The sequence below is a fragment of the Andrographis paniculata genome, unplaced genomic scaffold (genome assembly GCF_009805555.1).
Source record: "Andrographis paniculata isolate CXL003 unplaced genomic scaffold, ASM980555v1 Contig69END, whole genome shotgun sequence".
Classification (NCBI taxonomy): domain Eukaryota; kingdom Viridiplantae; phylum Streptophyta; class Magnoliopsida; order Lamiales; family Acanthaceae; genus Andrographis; species Andrographis paniculata.
In genome coordinates, this window is record NW_026137605.1 from 1,572,546 (window position 1) to 1,595,573 (window position 23,028).

Consider the following 23,028-nt stretch of genomic DNA (forward strand, 5'->3'; position numbering starts at 1 on the left):
AAAATACAGTGTCTACAAGTATCTGGACAGAGGGAATATTATTTATGAGATGAGAAAAAGAATATGGAAAAATATGAATTAATTTAGGTGTAATTGACGTGCAAGAAGCAGCGTCAAGGTGGCAAGCACGTTACATTACGCTAGAACTTGACTTATTAGATCCGTCCCGTTCCGTTGGTTGGTTGGTTCATATTGAAATTCCGATTTCAGCGCTCACCCACCCGCCAAAATTAAATACCAAATTACGAACATCCATCCATCCATCCATCCCTTCCCACTTTATTATTATCATTTTAATTATTTCTTTTTCAGCACCAGCAAAGGCTTCCTTCCTCCTCCATCTCCTCCCTGTCTGCCTGTCTCTGCCAATTCTCCGACCGCCTCCCTCTCTACAGGTTGGTTCGTCTCGTCTTTCTCTCCATGTATTATCATCATCACTGTATTCATTCATATTCACTCTGCATTTATGGATATTGTACGAATTTTTCATTAGCTTATCTATCATCCCCAATTTTTTTTTTTATGATCCTCCCCAAAAATGAAATTAATGTGGTTGTGGTTGTGGTTGTGATTGTGTTTTACTGATTGCTGTTTATGTTGCTCCATGATCCATTCCATGAATTGAAGGTAGGTGTGCCTGAAATTATTTAAATCAGACAATGTCCTGCTGTGGAGGAGGAGAAGAGGAACCATATGCCGGTCCACCTGCAAACCAGAACGCCGGTCCACCTAGAGGCGCTGCTGGTAATGCATTTCCCGGCGGCAATTCCGCAGGTAGATCGAATTAATTTATATTTATACCTATATTTGTTCCTTCCTTGTCTTCTAGGTTTTTGAATTACGAATTACAATTAATTAATTTGTTAATTAATCAAATTCAGGCAGTCAAAGAGGAGGAGAGCCAAGAGCCTCTGCAAGAAACGGTGCTCCCCAGAAAGTATTGCCTATCGAGATACCAGCTCTGTCATTGGATGAGCTGAACAGATTGACAGACAACTTCGGGCCCAAGTCTCTGATTGGAGAGGGCTCTTACGGCCGCGTGCATTATGCCAAAATGGACGATGGCCAGGAAGTGGCACTCAAGAAGCTCGACAACAGTTCAGCACCAGATGGAGACTCTGCAGACTTTGCAGCTCAGGTAACGATGATGATGATGAAGATGATCATCTATTCTATTGTATCCTATTCTATTATCGAACATTTTGTGAAGATGCTTGGTATTACATGTTATTCACAGCTCTCAACGGTCTCGAGGCTTAAGCACGAACATTTTGTGGGGATGCTCGGCTACTGCCTAGAGCCAGACAACAAAATCTTGGCATTCGAGTATGCCACAATGGGTTCCTTACACGATGTGTTGCACGGTATAGTCTGGCGAATTCTTATTAAATTAGCTTATGATTGGTTATGCTATGTTTGTTATGTTATGTGATGTGATGTTGTAGGAAGGAAAGGGGTGCAAGGGGCAGAACCTGGTCCGGTCCTGACGTGGAGCCAACGAGTGAAGATTGCTTATGGAGCTGCAAAGGGAATCGAATATCTACATGAGAAATGTCAGCCTCCAATTGTGCACCGTGATATCCGATCCAGCAATGTTCTTCTTTTCGATGATTTTGTAGCCAAGATTGCCGATTTCAGCTTGACAAACCAGGGCTCGGACACTGCAGCTCGCCTGCACTCCACTCGAGTCCTCGGAACTTTCGGCTACCATGCTCCAGAGTGAGTTCACACTTGATGTCTATTATCATAGACATAGATAGAGATCTACTCTAATGATGTATCAATCATTAAATGCATTTCATTTTGTTCATTTGTCTTGGCTGGATCAGATATGCAATGACAGGACAGATAACACAGAAGAGCGACGTGTACAGCTTTGGTGTGGTTCTTCTAGAACTTCTGACAGGCAGAAAACCAGTAGACCATACCATGCCCAAGGGCCAACAAAGTCTGGTCACCTGGGTAAGGATTTTCTCTGCCTTCCTAGCCTAGAAATGAATGAATGAATGATTGATTATTGATTATACATACAAGAATGGTTATTTATTGCAATTATTGCAACAGGCAACTCCAAGATTGAGTGAGGATAAAGTGAAGCAATGTGTGGATCCCAAACTAAACAATGATTACCCCCCCAAGGCCGTTGCCAAGGTACCCAATATCACCATATACATATACATACATATATATATATGTTATCCATTCATATGGTTTTTTGTGGTTGTCAGCTGGCAGCAGTTGCGGCATTGTGCGTGCAATACGAAGCAGACTTCCGGCCGAACATGACGATCGTGGTCAAGGCATTGCAACCACTTCTCAACTCCAAACCAGGTGGCACTGAACCAAATGCATAAATAATAGTAACAATATGACTTGACTACTTGTTTGGCATAATTGTCAAGGCAATGATCTGTTTTTGGGTACAAAATCATTCCAATGAAAGAGATTTCCATGTTCTTGCTGTCAAACCCTTCTTCTTGTCCTCTTTTTGGGACTAATTAGATGATGATGATGATAATGATAATGATATTTTGATGGTGATATATAGTTGATTTGTTAATATTGAAAACTTCTTGTTGCTCTCTCTTAGCCCTTTAGTCACGCAGAAGATTGATTGATTGCAACTTAATCAAAGATAGTTTGATTATTCATAAATGGATGGAATAGCAAACAAGGCAGCAAGAACAATTCTTGTCTTCGCCACAGTACTATGACAGCACACAATTATGTTAATATAGTATAAATACAATATATATAACTAACAACGCAGGACAACAACAATTATATAAGGACATACGGATACATCATACAAAGATAGCACGTGAATGTCCTGTAAGGGATGACCTAGTGGTGTGGAGGTGGACTTATGACGGTGAAGCCATGGGTTCAGACCCCCAACGTCTTCAAATCATCTGCCACACATGGTTCGTCTAGTGTAATTCGCTTTCTTCATGTCACATGTCATACATAGTTCGTCTAGTTTGACTTGCAGAGTATTAGATTGGGCTGCGGATTCTGCGGATTTTCATTCATATCATATTTATCATATGATATAGGAACATACAACACACAATAATATATTGACACAAATAATAACTATATTACTACACATATCTATTTGTTTTTATTTAACATAACCAGCTTATTTGAAATAAAAATATGTATTTCTTCGGTCGTGTATCAATTTTAAGATAAAAATATTTATTTTCTATTTTGTAAAAATAATTCTATACTTTAAGGATAAACAAAATTGTTAAAATCTTTTATACATTTTCACTAATAAATGAAATATTACTATTGTTCACTAAGGGATGCCCTGGTGTGGCATGGGATTAGACATATGACCGTGAAGTTATGGGTTTATTCGTATCATATGGAAAGTTATTAGGAGTATATTAATTTAAATAAGTATAAATAAAAATATATTTATAATATTATGTAAAACATATATTTACCAAAAAAAAAAAGTAAAGTAAATATTTTTATTTGGATAATAAAATTGACAAAATGTATTATTACTAAAATAGACTATATGATTACCAATTTACCTTTCTTTCACTTATGAGCTCATGGTTCATACCTTTACGTTGGTTTGTTTAATGTGATTTGTCAGTCGAGCTTGGTTTGCAGGGTATTAAGTTCAGCCGAAATTTACTCAGTGCGCACTTTCGAATAGTAGCTGCGGGTTCCAAAAGGGTAGAATTAAAATATTCACCTCTATTTAGACACAGGTTTGTAAAAAAAACTATCTTGAAAAAACTTATAGGGGAGCAATATAATATTAATATAAACTTAAGGGGCAAAGAGTAAAGCAGAAAGGATTTTTAGATAAAAATAACTGCCCTATTTATCATATCGTATAGTATCGTCGTCTTCGTCTTCGGTTATGCGGCGAAGCCATGGATGTCTGGGAGAGAGATGTGGTGCCAAAGGTGATGAAGATTGTCAGCACCAGACTTCCTCAGAGGGACCTGATTTCTCTTCTGCTTGTCAGCTCTTCGGTTCATCGCAATCTGCTTTCTCACCCTTCCCTATGGCTGGTGGGTAATTTCTCTAGTGAAGATCCCGTTGTCTCTAAATACCAGAATCTCTGATGATTTCGATTATTTGCTGCTGCTATTTGATTTATCTCCTGACGACGGCGTCTATCTTTTGTGGCCGGTTGTGTGCTCTTCCCTGCACTTCCGACCGCCTGAATTCGGCGATTGTTGTGTTTTAGTAGTGATTGTGTACTTCCTCTGTGCTGCTGTTTCCTTGATAAATTTCTAATCATTTTGTGGTCTATAATGTGAAGATCACATACTTTAAAAATCGCTCCACAATAATCAAGCAGAGAAATGGTAAAAAAACATACAAGAAGACCTGTTATTGCTCTAATCATTGTTTAGAAAAGATGGTTACAATATTTCAAAATCACAATCCCTGGCATATTTTTTTGTAACAAATCCTTGCTTCGCTTGAGCTGCATATCCAGCATATGTGGTAGTTCTATAATGAGTAGACTGATAATGTGAAGTGAAGATCAGACATTTCCAATTTTTAAAAATTGAAGGTTGAATTTGGAATAATGGATGTGAGCTCATGCTTTTTATGGGTTTCTCTCAGGTTCTTGATTTTCATGAGATGCATAATGCAGGAAATCGCCTTGTGGCAGCTCTTTCACTGGTCAATATTTTCTATCCTCTTTCTTTTCTCTATTTATATTTTCTGGTTCCCTTTCCTGATTGTTGGCTGAGGTGCTTCAGCTTTAGAGAAAGGATAATCATTTTTGTGGTCTACTTAGGGTGTGTTTGTTTGGAGGTTTGGATTTATGGTTTGAGATAGTAAAGATTTTGAATTGAAATATAATTGCATGTGATATAATTAGATGTTGATGTGATGTTGTCATGTAAAATTGATTTTTAGTATAATATAGGAAAAAAAAAAGAAAAAAAAAAGGTGTTTTGATTTGATGCTTTGGCGAAAAGTAACTCTAAAGCTAAGAAAAACAGTTAAAGAGAAGCAAGTGCTCTTAGCATTCTGTTTGTTGCAACAAAGCATGCACTTTAAGAAACTGATGTAATTAATGCTCAACATCGCCAATCTTCTTTGCAGGAAAATGGCAATTATATGATCAAATATATAAATAAGATTTTGTTCACACCTGAAATGAAAACTGACATTCTTAATGTTGACTTTATTAAAATCAAGAACCGTGATATCTTAACTATTTGAGGGGGCATGTTTACAGTCGCGGTACCAGAATGTGAAGCATATAAACCTTGAGTTCTCCCATGATATTGAAGACAGACATCTTGAAGTTTTGAAAAGCAAGGTGATTGATATTCTGAATACTGATTGCGACTAATCTGAATGAAATTTAACTATGTTGGCACACCTCAGATATGAGAGAGACATTGTCACAAATATGTGATCCAAATTCACCTGTTTTTGTAAGAAATTTATTTCTCTACTTGTCTCACAGTGTGGAAAGTCACTTAAAAATCTTGAGGTTCTCAATTTGAATGGCTGCCAGAAGATATCTGATGTGGGAATTGAATTTATAACATCCAATTGCCCAAAGCTAAAGATTTTTTCTATCTATTGGAACATTAGGTACTTTGTTACCTTTTTACACACTAGCTTCGTGACGGGTTTTATACTTTCAGCTGGTACATTTAGCATAATTTGACAGATTCAACACGAGTGAATTTTAGATACAATTTCCATTTCAGGGTTTCAGACCTCAGTATCAAGAGCTTGGTGAAGAATTGCAAACTTATTATCGACTTGAATCTAAGTGGTTGTAAGGTATGCTGAATGTTGTGATGGCCTCATCATATATTATCACATGTGTCTCGTGTTGTCTTGTATAAGGCGGTATCTTATTACAGAATATCACCGATGAGAGCTTAATCTTGATTGCGGAACATTTTCATGGATTGCAACATTTGAACTTGACAAGGTACGAAACCATGTTGTAGCTAGAGAATCTACTTAGTACTTCATAGGATGATTTTAGTTTGTTCATTTCAAGCAGTTAATATATAGAATATAACTCAGAAATTGGTCGATGTCCCTTTTTCAAACTAGTTTGATATATCGGTGCATGCAGATGCATCAAGCTTACTGATAGTGGTTTGCAAACAATATTGTGCAAGTGCTCCTCCATTCAGAGCCTGAATCTTTATGCTCTTTCCAGGTAAAGATGTAGAAATAAATAAATGTATGGAGTTTTCCCTTCCATGCAGAGATCTGATCATTATTCTTGCATCCAGTTTTACAGATGTAGCTTACAAGAAGTTGTCCCTTCTGATTAACCTTCAATTTTTAGACCTCTGTGGTGCTCAGGTATGCATTTATCCTTACTTGTTTGCATCTGCATTTGAATATCAGACAATAAGAGTTAACAATATTTGCCGTCTCAGAATCTTTCAGACAATGGACTTTCCTGTATAGCCAATTGCAGGAATTTGACTTCTCTCAATTTGACATGGTTAAGTGAAGCTCACCTCAGTATTTATCATGTCGTCAATCAAATAATTACCCAATTGCTTTTGTGCTGCGAACAGGTGCGTGCGAATCACTGATCAAGGAGTGATTGCTATTGCGGAAGGGTGTAGGTCACTTGAATTTTTAAGGTGATATTGATATTCGTTCAACTGTTCTAGGGGTTTTGTTGTGATCTCAAATTCTGTTTTGTTTGAAAAGTCTTGATGTATATATCTTAGGTGGATCTTTTGCAGGATCTCTCAATTTAACATATATCATATATGGTTTCACAATGCAGTTTGTTTGGAATAGTCGGGGTTACAGACAAGAGCTTGGAGGCCCTTTCAAGGTTCTGTTGTAGAACAATTACCACCCTTGATGTCAATGGTTGTATAGGAATACAGGTAAGTAAGTTTGATTTCCATTTGTGTGTACATTGCAGTACAGCCCGGCAAATAGCCATTAGCAAGCGGTTCGCTTGCTTGTTTGTTTTGTTTTAGTGGAGGCATATGCTTACATACATAACATGTTTATTTAGCCAAAAGTAATATTCTTACATTTTTATTTGCATTACAGAGACGAAGCCGCGATCAACTACTTCAGCTGTTCCCAAAACTCAAGTGCTTTAAAGTCCACAGCTGAGGAAGGCATTTAAATTTTGTTGAATTTTAAGGCACCTAAGGTGTTACAGATTTTATTGTATTGTAGTGAGGACTAACTACACTGCTACATAATGGTTTAAGATATCTTTCTGGTTTTTACAATTAGAAAGGCAAATAATACACTATTTCTCAGACAATGAATGAATGATCTGTTCTGTTAAAGGGGAGAATGTAAAAACAAAGAAAAACAAACATGTCGAGCATGCTATTTTGTTACTATGTATATATCATACCACAAAGACAAAGCTGTTAAAATATAGCACTCAGAAACAAGGACCATATATAATTTGCTTAAATGAATCACAAGCTGAATCCAAAGCAAAAATTCAGAGAGAGAGAGAGATAATTACCTTGCAGAAAGCACAGAGATAATATACATTGCCGTTGTTGCTGCTACTGCCGTTGTCTCCTGTCCATCGACTTCTCGGAATTGCTGAACAGCCGAGGCTCGTCCAGACCAACCAGTAAAGTTCTCCCAGCCCATTGTTAACACTGCGTCAGTTCATTTCATAATCATCCAAATGAATGAAAATAGATCTCACCCGGAAACGCCAACTCACTTCTGCCACAACCACCAGCTGAGTACATTAATCCACCCAGGAGAAGAAATGGGCAAAATGATAGAGCTAGAGAAACTTTGCTCAATCATTTTCTTTCGATTAAAGATAGGATATTAAATATTAACACAACGACGGACATTAAATAAGGAGTTTTTATTTTTTCTTTTATCGTACAAAGCAGGTGATGAGATACAGAGCAGCTGGCACAGAATAGATCCAAGATGAGAATACATATATATTTGAATGAGAGAAAACAACCATTATCTATTTAGACAACCGCTCTGTTCTTTAATAGTTCCAGCGACAATTTGTGAAATTCCTCTTCAGGCTAGACCTAGATGCAAAACAACAAAAGCATAGAGTTACCAAGCATCAAATAATTGCAATAACATATTGCACAGACATGAACCAACTTGTATACTCATGGAACTGCTGCTTTTTTTAAACACAACTGATGTATTTCATTGGAGTTTCCATTACATTGAACGACATACGGAGACAAGTAAAATAAACTAGTATAATTTTAATCACCAGGCAGAGTCCACGTACAAGTAGCAAAAATAATTTATTAAGATAATAAATTAAAATGGACCAAGCATTGCTCAAAAATAATGCCCACAGAATTTTAAAATCAAAGTTGCAGCTGAGCAAAACGGGAGAATCTATCACATTAGATTACATGATAAAGCATAAACACTGCCAAACACCACCAAAAGAGAAGGAGAATCAGATAATAAAGGTTTCGTGACAATTTTCCAACAAAATTTAAGTGTAAAATATACCAGTTGTCAGCGTCTACTCCTAGGCTTGCAACGAAATTCAGCTAGGAGTGCTATGTGATCTGAAGACCATTCTGGAGAAGGAAGAGCAGTATCTTTCCGCAAGCTGTCCTCATCCAAGAGTTCCAGTAGAGACTCCACTGTTAAGGAGTCAGCTATAAGGAAAACAAAATCATTAAGTAAGACACCCCGGTGTGATATTAGAAAACAATCTAGTAGAAGTTAAGAAAATGGGATTTCCCCTTTCTTGTTGGGGGTACAGAAAACAAATATGTACCAATAGCAAGTGTTATGGACATCATATATACCTGAATAGAATATATAATCATGAGTACCAATAAAATCTCTACTGCAGTTTGTAAACAGCGGTTCATTTGTAGTAGGATTCATTCTCCTTCTATGCTCTAGGCCAAGTCTACTCCCAGCTCTTGCAAAGGATGAGTAAGCACTTACCTGGATGAAAAAGCATAGCAAAATGATGTAATTAGGCCGTACATCCCAAACATTAGTCCATGCACAATGTCAAATACAATAGGAGATTAATATGTTCTTACCAAAGGCAGTTGATGTGTTAATTTTGTAACAGGTTGAAGAATGCCAAGTGGGTCTACTGCTACTTCAGGATGACGAGCCTCTACTTTCCCCAAAGCAAGGAGTGAATGCGGAGCACTGTTCGTTAAAACTAACTTTGTAAAGGAGCAATTACATAAAGTATCTCGAGTGCATTTAGCTTACAACTGAACTAAAAGTATCTTAAAAAATAAAAATAAAAATAAAAATAGAAAGTAGATCACTTCATGTATGAACAAGAACAAAGCACCTTCCAGGAACAGAATTAAAATCACCACACACCAACATTGGGATGTCTCCACTTTGGGCAATTTTTTCTAGCCCTTTTAATAATGTATGAACCTATCATAGAGAAAGATGAATCATGAATGGCATATCGCATATGATGCTGAAACCAAGAATTCTAATGATATCTAGGATAACAGCAAAAACCTGCCAAAGTTTGATGTCCCTCAATTCTTGATGCACATTCATCCGTGTATTTGCCTGGATTCGGAAGAAAAAGGAAACGAGTAACAGAGTGAGGAAACCTTCACAAAAGATTATAGAGAAAAAAAATTAAAAACGAATATAAACAGAATCCAGGGCCATACTTTTACCAGATCGATAAGAAAACAAATATGTTAAAACATTTATTGCATAATAAATGCATGTGAAAGTTTCTTTCATATATTCATTCTTAATTGAACAGTTAGCAATTTGTTCCATCCAAATTTCATTAGCAAAAGACAAAATTTCGTCTTATGAAAATAAAGTTTATTTTGGTATCTAGTTGGGACAAGCTGATTGCAATGTACATAAAACAATCATATACTAATCAAAAAGGTATAGGACCTCACCCACATTGGGTCCAAGTGCAAAGGTAAGGCAGGGTCCTAGGTAGAGCAGTCATTTGAATCGAGCAGGGCCATGTATTTCACTCTCATACTCAACTCAAGTTTTTATCAAGCTAAACTCAAGCTTGCTTGATTAAGTAAACAGGATCAAGCTTGAGCTCAGGCATGACACAATATTTTGATTCAAATTCAAGCTCTATGTAGAATATAATAATAATAATAATAATAATAATAATAATAATAATAATAATAATAATAATAATAATAATAATAATAAAGTTGTGTTCTCGTCGAGCATTATCGAGCTGAGTACTTGAAAATTGTTCAATTATTTTTTCTAACTCAAGATAGAGCTCAATTCATTAGCATGATTAGCAGATCAAACTTTCAAGCAGCTCAACTTTTATAGTCTAGTCCTCAGATGAATAAAATGAAGTGGTTTGGTCCAATCAAACAATCCATTGCCATCCTAGGAATATCCAGCATGTTCATTTCATGATTTTATCAATTCACCACAGCTCCAGTAGCACCTCTTGTGCACTAGTTATACTAGTAGTGGTTAATGGGAGTGGAAGTCTTTTATGTTCGAATCAGGAAGGCAGCCCAGTGGGGTAAACAAGAACTAGATTAGACTGGGAACCTCTTGGCAAGCAGGATAGGGTTACAAGGTGTATCAATAGGCTTTTGCATAACAGAACATATATAATTTCAGTCGCCACTTGCAAAGCAGTGCTTAAATCTTACCACACAAATAAGCTGGCGCTTTCCCAGGTAATCAACTCCCTGGTTACCAAGTTTTGCTTCTAGAACTAAAATCAGTGCAACATTGTCCTGTACAGGAGAAGCAGATATTAAATGACACTTTTTATGTGATGAACTGACCAACATAGTTTAGTCTAATAGAAACGAGAATGAACTGCAGGGGACCTGAACCATTCGATTTAAAGCATGTCTCTTCTGTGTGCTAGGAACCAAAGCCTCAGTAAGAGATTGAGCTGCTTTATTGAACTCAACCTAAAATTAGAGACGTAATAATTTAAACAAAAAAATGGAACTCAATGAATCAAGACATATGGATCAAAATCAGACCACCTCATATTTTTTCACATGGAAAAATTTATCACGTCGATAGAATGTGGCACAACCATCATTACTGCTGATGTTCTCAGGAAGCATCTGCAAATGATGACAGGATCATGAATTAATATAACACAACCAAATCCTCCAGATTCAAAAGATATATTGACAAACCTCTGCAGTACACTTTTTGAACAGAGCCTGATACCCATGTTTATCCAGTTCTGGCGCAAAGAATTCCTCAAAATGGTTACCTTGAACCTAAAAAAAGATTTATTACCAAATAAAGAGAAGGTTACAGAGGTCAAAATTATTAGCATACACATCTTGACAAGGCCTCCAGACACCACCAAGTGAAGAATTGCACATCTATAAATTAATCATTGGCTCAGATATATGGTACACCTGCCACTCTACCAAATCATGTCCCACCTTTACCCAATGCAGAGCGTCTCAAGAGAATAAAATGTCTTGTTTCCAACAATTGTAACATAAAATGATGATATAATAATATTCAAGGCTTTGGGGGCAAAAGTATAGGAAGTTTCCACATACCTCCTGGAGACAAATAATATCTGCCTGGTAACCAACTATTTCTCGTAACAGGTTCTGCCTACGGTAAGGCCAAGAAAGAGCCCAAGATGGGCAATAGCTGTATTGATCAGTTGTAGCAAATGCGTCTGAGAGAATGTTGTATGAGAGCAGTGTAAAGGTCCCTACAGCTAAGGTGCGACCATCCAAATCGTGATTTCCAGCAACATCTATTCCACCCACAGAAATCATGCGTCTCGGGCTTGGCAAAGGAGCTGGAATAACACGAGATGTTGATAAGGGGGTAGCAGATCCCACAGCTAACTTTGTTTCAACATCTACCACAACACACTCGAATCTAAGGACATGACCAATGTCATCGACCTTTGGTGTATAGGTCTTACAACAACCAATTTCAAACAAGGTTTCACCACTTCTTCTTTGAGTAACCGAAGCCGGATACACTGCAGTGGAGCCATTTGACAAGCTTGGGATTGATTGAGAAGCTGATAATCCTGCACTGCTACCAGTACCGTTGAAGCGGCCAAACATCTCATCCTCCTCATTACCATTTTCATTCACAGCGCTAGCAGCTCGCTCATGAAGAACTCGGTGATGTTGCCAGGCAGCCTTGAAACATTTTGAAGAACAATGATAGCTCTTAGCAACAGGTATTTTCGCCTTAACACATCCAAGGCATTGTAACGTAGCCAGCTCAGATGGGTGGACGCTACAAACAGCAGCCTTTTTCTCACTTTGTATACGATACCTGCCACATACAACAATCTTCAAATGGAAACATAATTCACAAAATTGCATATTGAAGATCACAACTTCATGCCATCCAGTCTACAGAACAGGAAACTACATCCAACATGTTTAAAGTGGTGACTTGGTATCAACACGAACTATCAAAAAAGGGAAAAATCATGGAAACTAGCCAAAATGAAGTGTTCCATAAAAAACTATTTTGTTGTATAGTGAAACATGGTTTGATGATTAAGAGTTTGAAAACAAGACAAACCCAATTTTCACAAGTTACAGTACGAATTGAAAGAAAATAATTACATAGGAAACATTAGCAACTTGTAGTTGACTTGTAGTTAAGGAAACAAGCTATCCCACATTAATCACTGATAAACAAGTAAAGTAACACATCAAGTTCTATCCCAAATAAATGGCAGGCATGGAATCCCAAAAATGAGCAGCGACCAGCTGCAGAACATATGGCACTAGTTGCAACTGATTTATGCGTTGTGTTCATCATATATGTCGGCGTCACTGTGCAAACTGATCAGACAGATAAATGCCAAAATCAGACCAGCCCACAACCAACCTCATGCACCTCTTTCAGAAAAAGCTTAACCATCACCAATTGACAAAACAGGAAAGGTAAGGGAAAAGATCAACCTCCATGCCAAGAACTACCTACTAAACACCTGGGATACAGTGGAAGTGGCAACGAAAGCAAGTAGAACAAAGTCAAAGCCATGGGTTAGGAAGATATTTGCAATTGATCCCCAAACGGAACCAGATCACATCCATTGCTTAGGCAGACATCTTTAAACAAAGCCCGAAAGCAAGGATGACAAAACCATAATCTAGAAAGGTACTCTGTCACAAAGTTGCATGTACATGTTTGAATATACTCAGACTGTGTCATTTAGTAGAGTAACTTACCCAGGAGATTCTGAAACCTATGCGTTTATGACATATGCATAAGGGTTTCAAAGATTAAGATTGAGCGGCTATGCATTTTGTTAATATTTAGCCCTACAATCCGGACAATAATTGACTCATAAATATAGGTGAAGGTGTTTGCAAAAAGAACCAGCCTCTCCATCTTTCTCCAGACCGAAAAAAGAAGAAAACCAGGAACTGCAGAAAACTATACTTTGAACCTAAATTGAACTTCTTCTTACTTGATAGCAATACATATACTGGCATAAAAGGAATGATTAGAACTACAACCACCCATGAAGGATTAAAAAGAAAAACCTCAGGTAAAAACTCACCAAGTATATCTCAAAAAGTACCCGTCAACGGGATGCAACTCGTCAATATAGTCGGTAATAACAGACGTATCGGAGCGCTTCAAAACCACATACGGCGTCAACTCGCAACCTACAATGGGTATATCAGACGGAAGGTATACCCGCGACACACTTAGCATTTTTCCCAAACCAATGTCTCGCCTTTTTTTTCCAACGATGGCTCGAACCCCGAAGGAAATAAACTCGAACATTTAATCATCAACCCGGGGCGGACTTGTGGCGGATCCGCCATCACCCGTACAAGGCGCCAATCGCCAGCGTTGCTAGCTAAAAACCCTAACAAATATCGCAAAGTTGGAGAAGAATCAATTCAGTAGAATAACCATCCCGGCCAGAATTGAGAAAAATACCGATGAATCAACGGGAATTGATGGAAGGGGCGAGGGCGACGACAACGGGGTAACTTTGGAAAGAGAAATCGGAGGAAAACTTGGGGATGGGAAGAGGGGAGGGGGGTTTAATTGATCGGAAGAATTAGGGTTTTACAGTAAGGAAGACAATGGGATAAATGAAGAGTAAAATCAGTCTCCCACCCAATATATATATGCATACGCGCGCGCGCGCGTGACTGGCTGTGAGTACATAATAAATACATAAACCTATATAACTAACATATGCATATATAGTACAATATAACACACTAGTAGTCTATTCTATAATTAGCATCAAATATTACTGATAATTAAGGATTAGTTAAACCTTGTTATTTTTCTTCATATTTACCAAATGCCACACTAAAATCATTAATTACATATTATATAGTTTTTCGATCTCCAAAACATGTTCTTGAATGTTGTCGACTTCAGTTGGGAGGTTGGGGGCAATAGTAAGTGCATATGCAATACACTCCTCGGCATTTTCCATGGCCAAGTAGCCTTCCCGAGCACCTCTTTGTGCATTCGGCTGTATTACATTTCCGGGAACTCATCGTTTGTACATGGCGACACCTATGCTCCGGAATCCATATCGAAGCCGGGCTGCTGTTCCAATCTGCACCTGCTGCTGCAAATGAATATACACATCATTCTTGAATCATTAATCACTGAAAATTGTACAAATAAATTGATTCTATAGAACTAGAAGATCCACACAAACAAGAAGTAAGAGGACAACTTGAGGAGACGGTGAGAATGATGAAGAAGATCGTGGCTGCCCATAAAATCTTCATCGTGAACAAATGGCTGCAAGTCCACAACCTGGACTCCTAACTCAAGTATTCTCTACAGACAGGAAAGGATAAGAAGTGGAAATGACGAAAATGCGAGACATAAATACCACCCGGGAATACAATTTCTTTACTTCAGCCCAGGTTCTTTCCTTTATGCCCACTCCTAAAACTAAATCACACACATGACAATCACCTCATTTGGTCACAATCCTTGATATTATGATATGTGCATTGTAAATGGATCGTGTTTATTTATCAAAGCATTATATTTGACAGGGAAGCCTGACACGCTCTAAAAACTCATTATGTGTAGCTTCAAGGTGCATAAATATTCAGGTAAGACACCATTCTGCCCCAAGCTTGCCCTTTTCCAATAATCTTTGAATCGTTATCCAAAATTGAAACAAGAATGAGAAAATATGTTTAAAGTAACAGCTTCCCAAAGTGTAGGCACAAAGAATAAAGAAACTCATGCCACCCTTCAACCTTCCACCATGAAAGGAGTTTGCGGCCCTTACGGCTGACTTTTTAGTTGGAGGCTCGGGCCTTTGCTTCAGCCTTCAACTAATCATTTTTTTTTTCTTATCCTCTGCAGGATCACTTGAAGCATTGTGGTGGAGGAGCTGTTCCAAAGGGACATGTATTCTCTTCTTAATGAATTCTGTTATCAAAATGAACACAGCACCATCACACATCACTTTAATTGTCTTGTTCAAAGTAAGAAACAGCAATTTCCCCACTAAAGATTTAAAGGGATATCAAAGAGTTTTAGAAATGCCAGTAAGGATCAAATCAGAAGGTCTGAAGCAACGGCTCAAGATCTACTGTTGTTAAACAAGTCTTAGAATTGGTTGCAATTTATGAAGCAGAAAACAGGTTGAACAGGAAGCAATAGTTCCAACCAACCATACTGACATTGTCATAATCACAAGGTACACATTTACAAAAATACAATGAATCCCAAGTAAATCCGACTGAGTCGGAGGTATGAACTAAATTAATACATGGACTAGTTGTAGATAACATATATTACCGAGGATTTTTCCCACATTATTTCAACTTTTGAGCCCATAAAACGGCCAAAATACATAAAATCATCAACCATACATACAACTCCGCCCGAGAACGCTCAATGATTCTTAGCTTGACCAGAAAGCAAAGGTGTAATTGTAAATACACTTACAGAATTTACCTGCTTTTTTATTTCGGCGACGATGGAGCCAAATGCCTGCCAAATTGTGCAAATCACGATGAAAATGAGAGATTGAAAATCTGGATGGGATTGAACAGGGTTTCCTTAGTGGGCCGGCCCAGCCCAAATACGAATCGACAATGTATGTGTGTATATATCCCAATGCAGGTGCAGATTTGATCGAACGAACGCTGTTCAGAATGCGTGATGATCTCGGTCGGGCATTGCCATTTGCCAGTTTGCTCCATGGCCATTGTCATTTTCATTGACACTGTGGTCCTAAGGTATAGTCGTGAATTAGGGAGTAATTTATACATACATACGTCCTTGTTCTGCTCCTTAACTTGACAACCTTTCTGCGAATGTGGTTTCTGTAGGTTTCTCTGCTCTGTCCTCACCACCAGAGAGTGCATTAATTAATTTGTGGGCCTTGAGATAGTTGGAGGAGAGGAACACTGGAATAGTGGTACCGATCGATAGCTAGCTACCAATCCGATTCCGAACGTAGTAACTCTGGTAAGGTAAATTAGGTAAACCCTCACCCTCTCCTCGTTATTATTCATTCCTTTTCGTTTACTGTGCTTTGCTCTCTGAGTGGATTAATAATGTAGTTCCATAAATACTCTCATACATGTGTTTGTCAGAACTCAGAACCCATTTATGCAACTTCAGACAACCCTAGTTTTTTACTGGTAATGAATATACTTCACTCTCTCTCTCTCTCAAAACGAGCATGATAATAATATTCATAATCTGAACAAGTATCCAACCTTGATTAATATGAATGAATATCATGAGAAATCTGCAAAACACAATATAAGAATATGTATGCATGCTTACCATAGGATTAGGGGAAGAAAAAAATCATGGTTTTGTTGTATTGGGTTTTGGCATTAATTACATATAGATGTGTATATATGCTCGTGGTTCTATGAATTGGCATTGCCATGAATATGACGTTGTCAGAGTTCCTCTACGGACAAATTGTTATGTGGACTTTAGACTGCCACCGCTCTCACATTCTATCTCAACCTATGGCCACACCTTCCACCCCAAACCTCAACTGGTGTGCTATGGCTATGGATAATGCTAATATATTACAGTAACCAAACAATCTCTAGAAACAAACAACAAGAACAACAGTAATAGTTTGGATGTTGAAGAATGTTTGTCAATAATCAATCCTATACAACTTGCTTGTAGTTGTGACTGCCATGCCATGTAAAATAATGTCTCAGATATTTATTTGTGTGAGGTTACTATGCCATTGAACATATATACATACATACATACATACATAAAAGCTAAGTGTTGCCCCCCTTTTGCTTCCCTTTCCCATCTGGGCAAGATTTTGTGTTGAAGCTACCGACACTAACAGTTGGAGCACAAGGATAGGTTGAGATATACGCAAGCAATCCTACCTTGTCCTGTCTTATCCTATCTAAGAATTGGATTCTATGTTGTAATTGATATGGGTTCAGAAGACTGGAGTTTTGTCTAGTCTAATCTCAGGGTGGGGAATATCAATATAATAACAATCTCATTGTTGAAAACAATCAACTGAACTGATTGTAGTCTTACTAGAAATCGAAGACAGTGTCCTCTTACTTTGTTCAACAAACAGAATTGTAGGCTAGCTAGCTATTCCTCAGTTTTGCTCAAGAAACACCAATAGTAAAATCAATTCACATCCTGTGGCTGTGAGGATGCAAGATGCAGTATGAGCATGTATTAACTAAAGATGTAAATCCAAACTCACAGTCTCTTGCATGTTAGGCTTCTGTCTGTATCCTAGTTGGAACTGAGAACCAGGAGGTATTGATGACGATGATAATGGATTCAGCTCATCCTTGGAATTAAACAGTGGAATTTGCTGATGATGCTGGCGATCCCGAGCACTGTACACCGACAATCCATGAGTTTCCGGTGCTTGCCACAGTCCCAGGGGACTCCCATTAATGGGTTGTGGATGATGAGAGTTGTAGGAGCCATGGCTACCAAAGAGCCTGCTGTGGCCGCCATAGGGGATGTTGCTACTGCTGTTGTTGCTGCTCCAAGAGTGATAAGGCATAGGAAGTGGTGGGGCTGATGAGCCTAGGCGGGTGTAGTTGCTCATGAGGCCATAAACATGTGCATCGTGCACCATTGCCGACTGTAGGTGGGCGCGTTTTGCTTGCTGGCGCTCCCTCTTATGCGCGTTTTGATGACCCCCAAGTGCTTGAGAAGTGGGGAAGTTTCTGCAGCAGTAATGGCATTCGAATTTCCTGCTGCTGGCCTCTGGAGTGTTATCACCGCTGCTATCTTTACTTGCTTCGGCATCACGAGCAGAGTCTGCATGATCATGGTCTCTACTGCTGCTGGTGGTGCAGCCGAATTCTTTGCCGAAAAGCCTAATGGCAGCACCCTTTTCTTTGAGCAGTTGGGGAGCAGGGCGGATAAAGGGCAGCTGAGAGAAGGACTCGACGTTCATGAAATCTCGAGTCTCTCTCTCAGTCTTCTCCATGAATTTAATTATGTGAGTGGGAAGAAAATTGTTAAGGTGAATGTGGAAGGAAAGGAAGGAAAGAAGCTAAGAAGGGAGAAGAAGAGGAGGGGAGGTGTGGTGTGGTATGGTGGGACCTAATTAAAATGGAGTAGTCATACATCCAAGGTTTAATATTGGAGCTGAACTCTAAATTCTTTTGATGAAACAAGGCAGATAAGGCCCCCCCACCCCCACCATTTGTGTGTGATATATGCCTACAGCAACCAAGCCAGCAGGTTAATATAGATCTCATTCTTTAGCTTGGGAGCCTGCCTGCCTGCACAGTTGTTGCATATCTATCTATCTACCTATACTATATTATATATAATACTATAGTATACTTGTGTGGTTATTGGGATGTTTGGAAAAGGAGACAAGTGACAGGAGGATCTTCTTCTCTAATTCCAAGTCATTGTCTGATATCATAACAATCAGCATTGTCATCAAACCATAGTATAGCATAGCATGATCAACATGAATGAATGAATGAATGAAAAATATCTTTTAACATGAGTTGATTGTTGAATCCTTAGTCCTTTTCTTTCTGTCCTTACTTTAATCTTTACTAAATCCCATCATCAAGATCCTGCTGCAATCAGGGATAGAGATAGAACTTCCTTGCAATCCTAATATAAGTTGAAATGTAACACATAATAATCTTAGTAGTAGTATTAAAGTATAAAAGGGGTTTGTACCAGTTATGATTTGAAAAGGACTGGTGCTAATTGCCCATATGTATGTATCTTCTTTTGTTTTTTGGGAGCTATTGCAATAGCTTGCCTACTACTACTATGAATGTGAGTATAAATCATAAAAAATGTGATTAATTAATTAGTTCATTCATTCCAATTACTAATAAAAATAATCTCTGAGGAGGAGGAGGGATTGGAAGGGACCACTTAGAAGTACTTGTTAGTTCTTAATTAATGACTCTGTCCTGTCTATCAGAGCCATTCTGCAATGTGGTCCAGTCCTAATATGTATGTTACTTACTACTGTTAGCATCCAATACTAAACACATGGACTAGAAGAGAGAGAGAGAGAGAGAGAGAGAGAGAGAGAGATTCTAACTTGTTCTTGTATTTTTCACATGTACTGCTTGCTACAACTTGGTTTTCTTCCTTCAATACCCTCATTTTGGACAGAGATGCGAGCAGTCATTAACCATTCTTGATTTAGCAATTGCTACAATTATCACCTAGCTTGGTTACCTTGGATTTTCCTGTTCAGGGAAGACTCTGTCTCATATATACATATACATAGCTTTAGTTATTTAGGGAATGAATATGGTTACCAACACAAAGGAAGAATGAATAGTCTTTTACTCAAAATGTCCACATCCCTCTTATAATTATATGTATATATATATATATATGCATGTGTTTGTACTGTTTCATTCCTAAAGCAGCACTAAACCCTCTTTATATACATACTCTGCAAGTCCTCTATATGTGTGTTTACACAAGAGAAAACACAAAAGAATATGTACATAGTTGAGAGAGAGAGAGGAGGAGAGAGAAGGCCCAATAAGTAAAGTAGGTGAGTGTCATCTTCATGTATAAGAAAAGAAGACATTTTTGTCAACATGTACAGCTTTCTATGTTTTGCTATTTTCAAGGGGCCAACAAGACAACTACTTAAGTTGATGAGGGGAGATAAATTGGTAGATACGCATCTTCTTTTTTTCTTGTCGAAGTAAAAACAAGTTTCTGTCTTACTAGTCTGATGAAAAAGATGAAGAAGATAACAGTTTAGTTTATTAATTATAGTTTGTTTGTTATGATATGGGGGCGAAGCATGCCAGCCAGCTTGACCCCTACAGCAATTATTTGTTCTTCTCTCTTTTCTCCTTCGCCTCTTTTTCCTTTCACTTTGATGATTACAATGGACCTCTCTATCAATCTATCTAGATTCTAGATACATATTCTTACCCTTACTGTGTGTTTGTTTGGGGGATTGGATTTAATTTCTACTATTCATCTCATTTTTTTTTTCTTAAAAATATCAAATCAAACACCTATTTTTCATAATTTATATTATACTCCCTCCGTCCTAGACACCGTGTCTGCTACACTGTAGACACGGTATTTTAGGTATTTTAGGAGGGGTGTAATTAGTAGATAATTAAAAATGTATTATAATTAAGAATGTATTAGTGAAAATAATTATCCTGTAATATAAATAAGATTAAGATAACTAATTAGTTTAATTAAAATTAAAAAAAATTAAAAATTTAAAATGAGATTAAAATGTGTAATCATTTTCCAAAAAAAGGAAAGTGACATGGTATGTGAGACGGAAAGAAATGGCAACGTGGACATGGTATCTGGGACGGAGGGAGTACTAAAAATCAATTTTACATTCAAAACATCACATTAACACTTATTTATATAGTATCATACAACTATTCAAATTCAAAATTTTTACTATTCAAATTCCAACTCAAAATCCAAACTCCCAAACAAACACACCCTTAGTTAATTAATTGCACTTACAATCGCAATCTCAATCATTTGTTCCACCACGTTACTATTACTATCTGGGTCGTTTCAAATTTTTTTTAAGATTTTGAGAAAAAACATAAATGATAGGCTCAATAAACAATAATTTTTTTAAAAAAAATTATATCGACCACAAATATAATAGTAATAAATTTTACAAAAGTATATAATAAATAACACAAGGGATGATTTGTTGGTGTGGGATGGGGTAGACTAATGGGTCTATTATAAAAATCAATAACTCAATAATAATTACAAATTCTAAAGATGATGAATATATGATTAATTAAAAAAAAAAAAAATCTGACTAGAGTTTATTATAATTAAAATTAGATTTGAGATTAATTTTAGAAAAATTCTGGTTAGAATTTATTAGAAGTAGATTGAGTAATTGTAGAAAATAATATTTACTCTAACTACAAAGTATACATATTTCTATTTTGGGACGTCTAATTACGAAGTAACTATTTTATTAAATATAAATAAGGGCAAAAATGTCATTACACTATTTTTACTTGCTAAAAATAAATGTATACTTCTTGCTTGGACTGAAGGAGTATGAGATAAAATTTAAATTAAATTAAAATGTATCTAATATTAATAAATATTAAAGCAGAAGACAATAAAATTGAGATTAATTTTTAAAAATTATTGTTAGAGTGTAATTTTAAAATTAAAATTAAATTGAATAATTACTGAAAAGATATATAGAATAAAATCTAAATAAAATTATAATAATTATTATATGAACTAAAATTTAAAATATGGAACCTTTTTTAAGTAAAGTGCTAAACGCTCTTGCTAAGAGCTAAACCCATACATATAACGTGGTAGCTGTCGCCGTCTGTCTGTCCGTCTGTCTTCGTCGTATATTATTATTAGTAGTAGTAGTAGTAAGTAGTAACGCCTACTCGTATTGTGTGTCTAATTCATTCTCCAAGTGCATCTAGGGGTGTATTTGTTTGAAGGTTTGGATTTTGAGTTGGGATTTGAATAGTAAAAAATTTGAATTTGAATAGTTGTATGATGTGATATAAATAAGTGTTAATGTGATGTTTTGAATGTAAAATTGATTTTTTAGTATAATATAAAAAATAAAAAATATGTGTTTGATTTGATATTTTGGGGGGAAAATAGGATGAATAATAGAAATCCAAACAAATCCCTCAAACAAACAAACCCCTAATATCACTCCTCTGTGGACCCCACCTACGTATGCCTATGCCTCTCTATAGGGTGTGTTTATTCGGGTGTTTGGATCAGTAATATTCCCTCCGTCATATAACTATTTACCTAACATTACAAATACCTTTACAACTTACAATATATTACATAGATGTCGTTACTTTTATATCACGCAATATTAATAAGGTTATTTTAGTCATTTTCATTTTATTCCTACTATATCTCTGTATAACATTAATATTTCTAAAACTTCTTACAAAAAGCAAATGGATACATAGTTATGGGACGGAGGGAGTATAAATATGTGTGATATGATGTTTTGAATGTAAAATTGATTTTTAGTACTCCATCCGTCGGTCTCTAAGGACACATTTATTTTTAATTTTTTGCATTATTGTACTTAATATTAAAAATATACTTATATTTATATAATTTTTTTTGTACAAATATCCTTATATTAATATTATAAGACACTAATAAAAGTATTTTTGTAATTTTTTCTTAATTTGTTCTACGTTTTGATATAATAATTAATATTCAAATATCTAACATGCAAAAAGTAAATGAGACCCTTAGAGTCGGACGGAAATAGTATAATATAAAAAAGAATAAAAAGTAATTATTTGATTTGATTTTTTTTAAAAAAAAAATTGATTAATATAGAAAATTTGAAAAAGTATCCCAAACAAACACACTCATAATATATATATATATATGTATGTATATGTGTGTGTCAGTATATACTCCTTCATTCGTTTGTTTTTCGATGTTGACTTTACATGCACAAGCACTCGGACTGATTTTTTTTTCTTTGTATATGGAATAATCTCAGCTCTCCTCCATTAATCATCATTCATATTATAACATATATTGCTCTTTACTTGTTGTACTATAATTATAATATAAAGAATCTGCCAT

General features: G+C 36.6%; 4 protein-coding genes across 7 annotated transcripts; 2 read left to right on the forward strand and 2 right to left on the reverse strand.

The window, feature by feature from the left end:
• Positions 1-234: 234 nt before the first annotated feature.
• LOC127263523 (probable protein kinase At2g41970) lies at positions 235-3,693 on the forward strand. The gene is made up of 9 exons (XM_051292602.1): positions 235-395; positions 628-774; positions 882-1,138; positions 1,238-1,364; positions 1,446-1,719; positions 1,830-1,962; positions 2,065-2,151; positions 2,229-2,924; positions 3,614-3,693. The coding sequence occupies exons 2-8, from the start codon at positions 660-662 to the stop codon at positions 2,352-2,354; spliced, it is 1,119 nt and encodes a 372-aa protein (XP_051148559.1). The 5' UTR covers positions 235-395; positions 628-659; the 3' UTR covers positions 2,355-2,924; positions 3,614-3,693.
• Positions 3,694-3,850: 157 nt separating this feature from the next.
• LOC127263524 (F-box protein At3g58530) lies at positions 3,851-7,270 on the forward strand. Its single transcript, XM_051292603.1, has 12 exons — positions 3,851-4,040; positions 4,606-4,665; positions 5,231-5,314; positions 5,465-5,595; positions 5,715-5,790; positions 5,874-5,944; positions 6,095-6,181; positions 6,258-6,330; positions 6,408-6,475; positions 6,552-6,620; positions 6,770-6,875; positions 7,048-7,270. Exons 1-12 carry the CDS (start codon positions 3,900-3,902, stop codon positions 7,111-7,113), a joined length of 1,032 nt encoding a protein of 343 aa, XP_051148560.1. The 5' UTR covers positions 3,851-3,899; the 3' UTR covers positions 7,114-7,270.
• A 245-nt stretch (positions 7,271-7,515) lies between these two features.
• LOC127263520 (carbon catabolite repressor protein 4 homolog 1-like) lies at positions 7,516-14,066 on the reverse strand. Of its 4 annotated transcripts, none has more exons than XR_007841492.1 (13): positions 13,502-14,066; positions 11,511-12,255; positions 11,130-11,216; positions 10,968-11,054; positions 10,806-10,892; positions 10,623-10,709; positions 9,475-9,528; positions 9,293-9,384; positions 9,027-9,141; positions 8,781-8,925; positions 8,476-8,627; positions 7,952-8,027; positions 7,516-7,625 (listed from the first exon to the last, which is right to left on the reverse strand). XR_007841492.1 is itself a non-coding variant. In XM_051292598.1 (12 exons), exons 1-11 carry the CDS (start codon positions 13,729-13,731, stop codon positions 8,482-8,484), a joined length of 1,872 nt encoding a protein of 623 aa, XP_051148555.1. In that variant the 5' UTR covers positions 13,732-14,065; the 3' UTR covers positions 7,828-8,027; positions 8,476-8,481. The 4 variants fall into 4 exon arrangements, 2 of the variants coding, with proteins under 2 accessions (XP_051148555.1, XP_051148554.1); XR_007841493.1 differs by having other exon boundaries at positions 7,516-7,695; XM_051292598.1 differs by lacking the exon at positions 7,516-7,625 and having other exon boundaries at positions 7,828-8,027; positions 10,971-11,054; positions 13,502-14,065.
• Positions 14,067-16,260: 2,194 nt separating this feature from the next.
• Positions 16,261-19,002, reverse strand: LOC127263525 (zinc finger protein 8-like). Its single transcript, XM_051292604.1, has one exon. It carries the CDS (start codon positions 18,401-18,403, stop codon positions 17,636-17,638), a length of 768 nt encoding a protein of 255 aa, XP_051148561.1. The 5' UTR covers positions 18,404-19,002; the 3' UTR covers positions 16,261-17,635.
• Between the last annotated feature and the right edge of the window lie 4,026 nt (positions 19,003-23,028).

Coding starts and splice junctions, on each gene's coding strand:
- LOC127263523 (XM_051292602.1), top strand. CDS start 660: ATGTCCTGCTGTGGAGGAGGAGAAGAGGAACCATATGCCGGTCCACCT. Junction 1,963..2,064: donor AACAAAGTCTGGTCACCTGG/GTAAGGATTTTC, acceptor TTATTGCAACAG/GCAACTCCAAGATTGAGTGA. Junction 2,152..2,228: donor CCCCCAAGGCCGTTGCCAAG/GTACCCAATATC, acceptor TGTGGTTGTCAG/CTGGCAGCAGTTGCGGCATT.
- LOC127263524 (XM_051292603.1), top strand. CDS start 3,900: ATGGATGTCTGGGAGAGAGATGTGGTGCCAAAGGTGATGAAGATTGTC. Junction 4,041..4,605: donor CTCACCCTTCCCTATGGCTG/GTGGGTAATTTC, acceptor GGTTTCTCTCAG/GTTCTTGATTTTCATGAGAT. Junction 6,621..6,769: donor AGGTCACTTGAATTTTTAAG/GTGATATTGATA, acceptor TTCACAATGCAG/TTTGTTTGGAATAGTCGGGG.
- LOC127263520 (XM_051292597.1), bottom strand. CDS start 13,731: ATGTTCGAGTTTATTTCCTTCGGGGTTCGAGCCATCGTTGGAAAAAAA. Junction 10,893..10,967: donor ATGTGAAAAAATATGAGGTG/GTCTGATTTTGA, acceptor CTCTAATTTTAG/GTTGAGTTCAATAAAGCAGC. Junction 10,710..10,805: donor CTTTAAATCGAATGGTTCAG/GTCCCCTGCAGT, acceptor TCTCCTGTACAG/GACAATGTTGCACTGATTTT.
- LOC127263525 (XM_051292604.1), bottom strand. CDS start 18,403: ATGGAGAAGACTGAGAGAGAGACTCGAGATTTCATGAACGTCGAGTCC.